General features: G+C 39.5%; 1 protein-coding gene across 5 annotated transcripts in view; it reads right to left on the bottom strand.

Annotated features, from left to right (window-relative positions):
• The window catches only part of cog2 (component of oligomeric golgi complex 2), a 71,510-nt gene that overhangs the window by 38,074 nt on the left and 22,539 nt on the right, over nucleotides 1-10,897 (bottom strand). For all 5 annotated transcript variants that reach the window (XR_006309874.1, XM_043680976.1, XM_043680947.1 and 2 more), the window contains 5 exons: nucleotides 9,913-10,037; nucleotides 7,301-7,427; nucleotides 5,543-5,682; nucleotides 3,297-3,358; nucleotides 3,039-3,190 (listed from right to left, as the gene is read on the bottom strand). Coding sequence is in view for 4 of the 5 variants with exons in the window: in XM_043680976.1 (XP_043536911.1) it covers nucleotides 3,039-3,190; nucleotides 3,297-3,358; nucleotides 5,543-5,682; nucleotides 7,301-7,427; nucleotides 9,913-10,037 (606 nt within the window). In the remaining variant the exon portion in view is untranslated. The remainder of the gene's footprint in view (nucleotides 1-3,038; nucleotides 3,191-3,296; nucleotides 3,359-5,542; nucleotides 5,683-7,300; nucleotides 7,428-9,912; nucleotides 10,038-10,897) is intronic.

The raw sequence follows: 10,897 nt of genomic DNA, 5'->3' as shown, positions 1-10,897 counted from the left end.
GGCGTGGACCTGACCAGGTGGTCACGGAGGGAACGGTCTTTGCGGAAGGCGGAGAGGGGTGGGGAGGGAAATATATCTCTGGTGGTGGGGTCTGTTTGGAGGTGGCGGAAATGTCGGCGGATGATTTGGTTTATGCGAAGGTTGGTAGGATGGAAGGTGAGCACCAGGGGCGTTCTGTCCTTGTTGCGGTTGGAGGGGTTGGAGATCAACTTAAGGGCAACCCCAAAAATAGAACAGAGTGTCCCCAAGAACCCCCATTCCCTCCCTGGCCAACTGTGCCCTCGTCAGCCCAATCAGCCTACAGTCAGCAGGCTTAGTGCCATGGCTATTTTTTGAATTCTGGTTCTGCATTTATCACTTTCCTTTGTTAGGATTTATCAGTACTTCAGCAGCCCTGAAAAATATTTACTAGAAGTACCACTAACTTCTCCCTTTAATTCCTTGAGGGTTCTAAGTTGTATACCACCTAGCCCAGTAACCTTGCAAACATTTAACCATTCTAATTTCTGATTTTCATGTCTTATGTCCCTTACTCCTGTAACCTGAGAGTATAATTTGTCCATGGTCTCCTTTCCGAAAACTGCAGTGAAGCATCGATGCAATATAACCAGCCCTGTCTTGATGATTTGGAACCATTTTACCCAATTTATCTTTCAGTTTAGTGAATCCAGCTGTTTGCCAACATTGCTTCTGCTAACAAGATAGCTGCAAAATCCCTTTTGTTAAGAAAAGGAGTCCACAGTAATTGATCATCATGCCACAATGGGATCTTGCTGATCTTCAAAATTTCACTAGATCTTGTTTAACTAGGGAGCAAAATTATTAAATAATAGTAGATTAAAAGAGTAATCTCTTCTCACTCCAAAAACCTCACTTTCTCGGGTCATAATCTTGAGTAATCCTTTTAAGTACAGAATCAGAAAATGCAAGGTAATTAGTTATAATGAGAAGTTACTTTATAAACAGATGTTAGCTTACCATTCATTGTTGGCTGTACCTTCAGCTTCATGGACATCAAGCTCTGGAATTTCCTTCATAAACCTCACTTCTTAAAAGCTTAACACTTTGACCAAATTTTCTAAATACCCTACGTGGCTCAGTATCCAATTTTATTTGAAAACATTACTGGTGAAGCACCTTGTAATATTTCTACATGAAAAGGCACCATTCAAATTTACATTGTTGCTAGTAATACAGTGACTGAACTGTTGCCACCAGGTGACACTATTACTCGACCACATCCTCAAACTTGCTGTGATACATCAATGTATATTCGTGGTAGAAAGCTAATTATACATTGAAAAATAATGTCAAATTCTTGAGCTAAAACTATGTTAATTACTTCAGTGTTTTTGATTTTTTCACGCTGCCTAGAAAGTTTCAGCTTAATTTTAGTCATAGAATCCCTACGGTGTGGAAAGAAGCCATTTGATCCATCAAGTCTACTGACCCTGCAAAGAGCATCCCACCCAGAGCCTGCCACAACCTATCCCTTTAATCCCGCATTTACATGGCTAATCCACTTAACCTACACACCTTCACACCTTGGGAGGAAACTGGAGCACCTAGCAGAAACCCATGCAGATACTGAGAGAATATGCAAACTCCACACAACCCTTCACCCAAGGCAGGAATTGAACTGGAGTCCCTGGTGCTGTGAGGCAGCAGTACTAACTACTGAGCCACCTTGCCTCCCACTTGTCAGAAGATGAAGATTCAATTCCTTGTAAATAACCTTGTGACAGTCTATTATATAAATACAAATTGCTGCTGTTGTAATAAAGTACAGACTGATCCCAAATCACTGCACATTTATGGATTTAAATACCTACATACACAATTAAAAAAAATGTAATATCTTAATAAGAAAGCACATTTGCATTTGAAGTTGGCAATAAGACCACTCCCTCAAGCCACGCTTTTCACTTCAACAATGAACAAGCACCACAACAATGATATCAAGTTAAAGATGGAGATGTTCCTATGAAGTGGAATCATTTCTTTAACTCCATATTACACTTCTGGTACAGAATTAAATAGGTGAATCCTATGCTTATTAAATCTTAATTTATGGCAAGGTTAGATATAGAGAAGTGGGCACCCACAGAACAAATCTTGAATGTTGAACTAACATTCCTCATTGTTAAGGGCATGAAATGAATGACAGGACTGCAGACTGAAAGGTGCAGCATCCGACGGGGGGAAAAAAAAAAAGAAGGTGATTATAATAGGTCAGTGGGGAGGATGGAGTGGATAGATGGGAAGGAAGATGAAAGGTAGGAACAGTGCTGGGTTAGAGGGTTGGATTTGGGATGAGGTGGGAGGAGGGGAGATTTGGAAACTTGTGAAGTCGACATTGATGCCATGTGGTCATACATTGAAGGGTCCCAAGGTAGAAGATGAGATATTCTTCCGCCAGTCATCGGGTGAACCTCTTGTACTGTCCTACCTGTCCATTTTCCTTCCCACCTATCCACTCCATCCTCCCCACCGACCTATAATTATCACCCACCCTCACCTGCAACCACCTATTGCCTTCCCAGCTACCTTCTCCCAGCCCCACCCTCCTATTTATCTCTCAGCTCGTCTTGCCCGCTTACATTCCTGATGAAGGGCTTATGCCCAAAACATTGTGTTTCCTGCTTCAGATGCTGCCTGACCTGCTGTGCTTTTCCAATGCCACAAGTTTCGACATAAGGAGATGAGTAATCCATTCACCTTCAATTTAATTCAAACTATAAAGGTTATAGCAGCTGGATGATGTTGCTTCTTTAGCAAAGTCGAGGACAACATTTTTTTTCAAAAAACACAGCGAGTTTTGATAAAATGGAAAGCACTGCAGAATAAGTGGTTAAAAAGGGAAATGGCACATTATTGAAAAGGTAAAACAACAGGAAAAGAGCAAGGGCACAGGGGGTTAGTTCTTTCAAACGAACAGCACAAACACAATGGGTTCAATTATCTCCTTTTTTGAGCTGTAAGACTTCAAGTAATTTCCATCTGGGTAATTTTAGAAAGCAGAGTAAAGCATCACACACCTCATCTATCCACTTGGAATAACGTGCCAGTAACTGCAGAGACAATTTCCAGAAGCGGTGAGCGAGTGGGGGTAGATAGATGTGATCAGCCCAGCATTTCAGAAGGTTCTGCCACAGAACGAGTGTAACTGAAAGCCTAAACTGGCTTCCATCTGCAAAACAAAACATTAGTCTTGTCTAGTCACACGGAATTTGTTTTGTTTAAGGAGGCTGTTTATTCCTCTTTTCAGAATTTCCCACTTGGTGCAAAGTTCTTACCTGGCGCTTCCTTTAAACCCTCAGACATAGAGGACTCCAAATTTCCAGCAATTTCCTTGAACCTATTAAAGGATCGGGTTAAAGTACAAATAATCACGTTATTTATTTTACTGTTAATTCTTTTTAAACTTTCATACAAACTAATGTTTCATACAAACAAGAATAACAGGCATCTTAAGATTCTTTTAGCAAGTTGACTAAGTTGCTTCTTGCAATGTTGCTATGAAAGCTTCCTGAAAGCAGATGGTTTTCTCTTTTGATTTGTACTTTCCCTACTGGCTGATATATTGGCTTACATTTTGTATTCATAAAATGTCAATCAGCAAAAATTACCAGTGCACTGGACCAGAACAGTGCAGCATCCCACCATTTGATTGATCGAGTTTGATTTATTGTTGTCACATAGGGTCACAGATATGTACAGCGCGCAAACAGGCCTTTCGGTCCAACTCGTCCATGCTGACCAGATATCCAAAACTAATCCCATTTGTCAGCACTTGGCCCATATCCCTCTAAACCGTTCCTATTCATATACCAATCCAGATGCCTTTTAAATATTGTAATTATTCAAGCCTCCATACTTCCTCTGGCAGCTCATTCCATACCCACACCAGAGTCTGCATGAAAAAGTTGTCCTTTAGGTCCCTTTTAAATCTTTCCCTGCTCACCCTAAACCTATGCCCCCTAGTTCTGAACTCTACCAGCCTAGGGAAAAGATCTAGTCTATTTATCGTATCCATGTCCCTCATGATTTTATAAACCTCTATAAGGTCACCCCTTAGCCTCCAATGCTCCAGGGAAAACAGCCCCAGCCTATTCAGCCTCTTCCTATAGCTCAAACCCTCCAACTCTGGCAACATCCTTGTCAATCTTCTCTGAACCCTTTCAGGTTTCACAATATCTTTCTGTTAAGAGGGAGAATAGAATTGCACACAACATTCCAAAAGTGGCCTAATCAATGTCCTGTACAGCTGCAATATGACCTCCCAACTCCTATACTAAATGCTCTGTCCATTGAGTCATAGAGATGTACAGCATGGAAACAGACCCTTCGGTCCAACCCGTCCAGGCCGACCAGATATCCCAACCCAATCTAGTCTCACCTGCCAGCACCTGGCACATATCCCTCCAAACCCTTCCTTTTAATATACCCATCCAAATGCTTTTTAAATGTTGCAATTGTACTAGACTCAAAACATACTAAATGCCTTCTTCACTATCCTATCTACCTGCGACTCCACTTTCAAGGAACTATGAAACTGCACTCTATGGTCTCTTAGTTTAGTAACATCCACACATGTAGGAGAAAGTGAAGACTGCAGATGCTGGAGAATAGAGTCAATGAGTGTGGTGCTGGAAAACCACAACTGGTAAGGCAGCATCCGAGGAGGAGAATCGGCGTTGAGGAAATGCCCTTCATCAGGCTGATGCTCAAAACTTCAATTCTCCTGCTCCTCGGATTCTGCCTGACTAGCTGTTCTTTTCTAGCACCACACTCTTCGACAACATTCACACATGTACCAAGATACAGTGAAAAGTGTTGTTTTGTATGCAGATCACACTAAAGTGCATCAGGGTAGCAGAACAGAGTGCAGAGTACAATGTTACAGCCGCACAGAATATGCAGAGAAAGAGATCAATGTTAACATTTGAGAGGTCCATTCAAAAGTCTGATAACAGCAGGGAAAAAGATGTTCTTGAAGACGGGTCACTCGACCCAAAACACTAACTCTGATTTCGCTCTACAGATGCTGCCAAACTGCTGAGCTTTTCCAGCAAGTTCTGTTTTTGAAGCTGTTCTTGAATGTGTTCATATGTGTATTCAAACTTTTATATCTTCTGCCTCACAGAAGAGGGTGGAAGAGAGTATGACCAGGTGGAAGATGTCTTTGATTATACTGATTGCTTCCTGAGGCAGTGGGAAGTATAGATAAAAGACAATGGACAGAAGGCAGGTTTACATGAAGGACTAGGCTGTGTTTACAACTCTCTAGTTTCTTGCAGTCTTAGGAAGAGCAGTTGCATTCCACACTGTGATGCATCCGGATAGTGTATTAAAAATTTCAAATACTTAAAAGGTGCACACATCAAAACAATTCCATTAAATGTGCTAAGTACATGGCTTAAATTATTGAATAATGAAATATTATTAGCACAGGTATCAGGAGCAGACAATTTAATTTACAGGATGCAGTTATCAGATGGTACTGGATTGAAAGTAACTGTATTATTAAAGGCAGACATACCTGATCTGGTAATAAACAGGTAGGCTCCATTTATTGTTGAAACTTTTGTATGCCGAGTGCAATCGCAGTCTCTTTACACTTGCTTGGGATGCACACTGCCACTCAAATTTTCTAACGAATTCCATAGTTACTGTGTATTTCTGGAATATCCAACATGGAGAGTGGATATTAAAATAGTCTTGGGAGGGTAACTAAACATATATAGTGCTTCAATGTGATCAGAACATCTTAAGGCACTTCACTCAAATAATAGAAAAATATTTGACATTAGGCAACATAAAACACTATTAGGATGGGGAAATGGGCAGAAGTTTTACAAGTCACAAAGAAGAAAAATGAGATTGAGAAAGATTTTGGGAGGAAGTAGCAGAGTTTAGAATCCAGGCAGCTAAAACAATTAAAAATAAGGACGGGCAAGAGGACTGAATTGGTGGAGCACAGAAATCTCAGAGGGTTGATGGAATGTTGAATGACCAGGAGATGAGACTACAAATTATGCCAAGTCATTCTTACACCAACGATCCTGCTTATCTCTGCATACTATCTCTCCCATCAAAGAAAGGCAGACATGATAATTGCATGAAAAACAGCACACGCAAGACACTGTATTAGAGAGAGAACAACACAAGTTTTTATTATTCATTCATAGAATGTGGATGTCGCAGGCTGTTCAGTATTTATTGCCCATGCCTAGCTGCCTTTGAGATGATGATGGTGAGCTGCCTCTTTGAACCGCTGTAGTCCATGTGCTGTAGGTAGACCCACAATGCCCTGGAGGGAATTCCAGGATATTGACTCAGTGACAGGGATATCTTTCCAAGTCAGGATGGTGAGTAGCATTTATATGCCCCCTTTCAACACTCCAGTTTGGTCCAAAGGAGTTTACAGCTCATGAGGCACTTTTATATTAAAAAAAATTAAGAATGGTCTCAAATCTGCACTCGTTAGATAACAGATAAAAGGAACTTTTTCTGATTGTAATGATAAGGATCACAATTCTCAATAAGCTTATTGTAACCATCCTCCAACTTTGGCAGGACTCCATTCCTTCTAGCCTGTAGTTTGTAAATTGTGGTTCTTAAAACCTCGCCAAAAGCTACCCAAATACACAGCTCTCTGATGGAAATCCTCACCATGATCTCAATCTTATCCTTAGTCATATAACAAGTATCAGCCGTCTTTAATAAATCCAGCCAGGTAGTTATATACATGAATGGAAAGGGATATATAAAACAAAGATAATAAGCAACAATTTTGGGAGGAAAATTTACACTTGAACAACAGGTTAAATTCTTTCAGCCAAATTGCAAATGTCATACTTGAAATCCACAGGCATTAGCTTCTAGAGCTCTTGTCACATTAGTCTATAAGTTGTGGTTTAAGTCCAAACCCAGAAATCTGGTTATAAAATCAAGGCAGAGACAGTCAATGCCAACTTTGAGAGACCATTTCACTGAGAGCAGTCATCCATCAAATATGATATTAACCTGAGACTCTGGCTGCCCTGTTGGGTGAATAGAAAAGTTCCCATGCCATTGTTTTGAAAAGCATCAGTGAAGTTCCCTATTCTCCCAACATCTGCCTCAATCAACATCACTAAAACAGATTACCTGGTCATTCTGAGTGCTATTCGTGGGAATTTGCTGGAGGAGCACTGTGGCAGTATTGAAGGTCATGAGAAGTTTTATGCAAATACGAATACATCTTCCTTACTACAAGGTTGTACATATAACAACAAAACTTAGAAAAGTCGCATACCTCATGGAACATGTCTGGATTTCCTGGATTAAATAACGAAGGCACCTTTTCTTCTAAACCTCGTACCATTTCTGGCCAGACCGAATTCACTGTAAAATCATAACCTGGAATCACTTCTGCCTTATCACTAGAACACAGAATGTACACAGAGTAAGGCCATAACAAATGTAGTAATTTATTCAAACAGCTGTGCACGCATTAACACCATATGTGAAATTTGTGCAAGTTTGATTTCAGTATTTTAGACCCATTTTCCCTTGTGTGCGATTAAAATCTCCAGTATTTATGGTCACACATCCTTTACAAGTGCAATGTGCAGACACTTTACACAGAGGAAAACAGCTGACTCCTTGGACATTGAATGTTAGAGGTGATGAATGTAGGGGAAAATGATCACAACGAAAGATGCAGGATGAATGATTCTCAAGATGTTAATCCATTAATAAGAAACAGTTCATTAACAAATTATAAGCCTGCAATCTGAATTAACACCTGCAGGAGACAGTCCAAAAGGATGAAAATTCAAGATACCTTCTTCTCAGGGAGCAATACGGTTGGACAACAAATGCTGACCTTGCCAACAATGCTCAATACCATGGAAGTACATTTTAAAAATCATGTTTTTAGATTGCTAGACTCCTGGAAGTTACATACCAGTTTGGAACTTCAAAGAATAATGTACCATTTAATAGTCTCTACCTGGGCCTGATATAGGTTAAATTTCTAACAGAATAATTAGATAACAACAATAATTTATCATTTTACAGAAACACAAAGGCAAGTTCTCTAATGTTGAAAAATTCATGACAAACTAAAAATAAATTCATAAGTCTAATTTATTCTTTGCAATATGTAATGTTCACTCTGGAAAACTTGCTGTCTCTGCCTGTCAATTAGTGTCAGGTATGAACCCCACTCCAGATTGACATTGGAGATTGGAACATGGAGCTACAAATCTCAGGTTAACATTTAGCAGGGTTTTCACATTTGTTGACTGTCAGTAACCTTGCTTCATTGAGTCCCTTCTACTGCACTGGATTAACCATCTAGGCTAATACAACGATACAGCCACAGAAAACAGCTTTTTGAGCTAAAACCCCTTTCAGCATTTTGCTACAGCTATCCAATTAGCTCCACTTCTTTCCCCAAAGCCGTGTAAAAAACAATCCTTCAAATGTTTATTTTGTATGGGACTGTTTCAGTTCTGAAGAAGGAATACATCTGAAACGTCAACTTCTCCTCCTCCTGATGCTGCCTGGCTTGCTGTGTTTTTCCAGCCTCAAACTCCTGCCTGTCTACTCAGGCACCTTTCAGGCAGTAAATTCTAGATTATAAGAACTTACTGCAATTTTTTTCTGTTATCACCTCTATTGTTTTGCAAATCATTTTAAAACAGTGTCCTGTAGTACCACTTTTCTGCACACAAAATGCTTTCAAAATCTTTAATGATTTTGTATGCCTCTATCAAATCTACTCAATCTCCACTCTTCTATGAACAGCAACCCTACTTGCACTCATGCTGTCATTCTACTAAGTCTTTTCTGCAGCCTCTCCAAAGCTTTATCATTACTTGCCAGTTCAGCCCAAGCCTGAATGTTGTGTGAGCCTTGCTGCATGCAGACAGACAGTGTCATCAGAGTCTTGCTAATGAAACTGAATATAGTGCAATCAGCAGCAAATAGCCTCACTTCTGACCTTGTGAACGAATTAAGGTCATTGGTGAAATTGCAGCAGATGGCTGGACCTGGAATACAACTCTGAGAAACTCCTGGAGCAATATCCTGGGATGTCAATCACCTTCCTTTGTGTTAAGTATGACTTCAACAGAAAGCTTTCTCTAATTTGACATCAACTTTACTTGGGCTCCTTCGTGCCACACTTGGGCAAATGCTGCCTTAATATCAAAGGCAACTCTTCATTTCATCTTTGGAGCTTAGCTCGTTTGTATCAAAGCTGTACTATAGTTTGGAGTTGAATGGTCCAGATAAAGTGAACATTGATGAGCAGTTTATTACTGAGAAAATGCCATCTGATAGCACAGTTAGTGACACTTCCTGGCACATTGCAGGTGTAAAGGTATAAACTGATGAGCAATAACTGGCTGGAATGGGTTTGTCCTGCTTTTTGTAAAGAGGATAATTTTCATCTTCATCAGATAGATAGTTGTTGTAACTGCACTGGACCAATTTGACAACCACCTGATGAAGGAGCAGCGCTCTGAAATCTAGTGCTTCCAATTAAACTTGTTGGACTATAACCTGGTGTTGTGATTTTTCAATTTGATTTTGGTTGTAAACGTTTCAATCTTGGCTTTTGCCACATTCCTCTGTCATTCTGAATTGCTGATCTTCACCTTTCACATTGCTGGAATATATAAAGATTCATTTTCCCACTCTGTTTTGCTTATAATCAAATTAATCCATATATAAAATATAATCCAATTGTATAGGCTATTCTTGATAATTCCTGGTCCATGTGGGTGGTTAATCTTACATAAAGTTAACAGCTAGTTTGGGACAGGTAAAAGTTGCTACCATGGAAGATACAACAATCAAGAAAGTTAATTTCATGATGTTGAATATATTTGGGGTTATTCATTGCATACAACTCACCCAATTACTGCTCCGCCAGTCACATCTTGGAGGAGCCGACAGTGGTTGGGAATGAAGTCTAGCAGCTTTCCATACATTTCTCTGAGGCCAGTTGTCCCAGACTGAACATATTGTTCATCAACTACCTGAAAGGAAAAAATATGCTTTCAAACTTACAATATTGAAAATATTACAAATAGGTAGCAGTTTACAACAATTTCAAGTTATGGTTAGACTGTTAAAGACAGATATAGGTTTCACAATAGGCCTCTAAATTAGGGGACATAATTTTCAATTCCCAAACTAAAGCTAACTATCACTAGTTTGCTATTAGATGACGCATTTCACAGGAATGGACCATCCTTTCCTGAAGGGAAAGGCTTAACAGAATTTAACTTCTTATAAAGTGAGGCAGCTGAGACTATAATGATCCAGTGAAGGAAGTAACTTGCATGCTTTAGAGAAGGCAAATATTTTAGACTACACTACCCAGATTTGGAGTTTTTAGTTCATGCTAAATAAAAATACAAGAAACAATCATAACTAAGGGTCACATTGGAATAAGACATATCCTGATTTGAAAGGTCACAAGTGATGAATTAGAATGCCTATTGACTATAAGTTCCTAAATATGGATAGTGCTCTTGTTTTAATTTTCTTATAAGTTTCAACTGACATTGTAACATAACTATGTTACAATAAATTTGTTACACCTCAGTGGTTTGTCTTATTTGCCCTACACAGACTAACACCTCTGAATTCTGTCCTAAAGCTCAGCATCAATTCTAACAACCTCTCATTGCAGACTACTGCAGTTTATTATAGACACAAAATGGTACAAACCACAGGTAAGCCATTTGGTCCTTCACCATGTTGAAAAAGCTATCACATTTCTCTGCTCTTTTCCAGTCGGCCTGCAAAGTGTTTTCCCTTTTAACTACTTAATCTGATTGCTGCTTAATTGTCACAATTGAATATATTTCCACTATCCATTCAGGCAATGCAT

Source organism: Chiloscyllium plagiosum, chromosome 3, assembly GCF_004010195.1.
Source record: "Chiloscyllium plagiosum isolate BGI_BamShark_2017 chromosome 3, ASM401019v2, whole genome shotgun sequence".
Taxonomy (NCBI): Eukaryota; Metazoa; Chordata; class Chondrichthyes; order Orectolobiformes; family Hemiscylliidae; genus Chiloscyllium; species Chiloscyllium plagiosum.
Note: the sequence above shows the minus strand (reverse complement) of the source record. Positions and strands in the feature narration are given on the sequence as shown.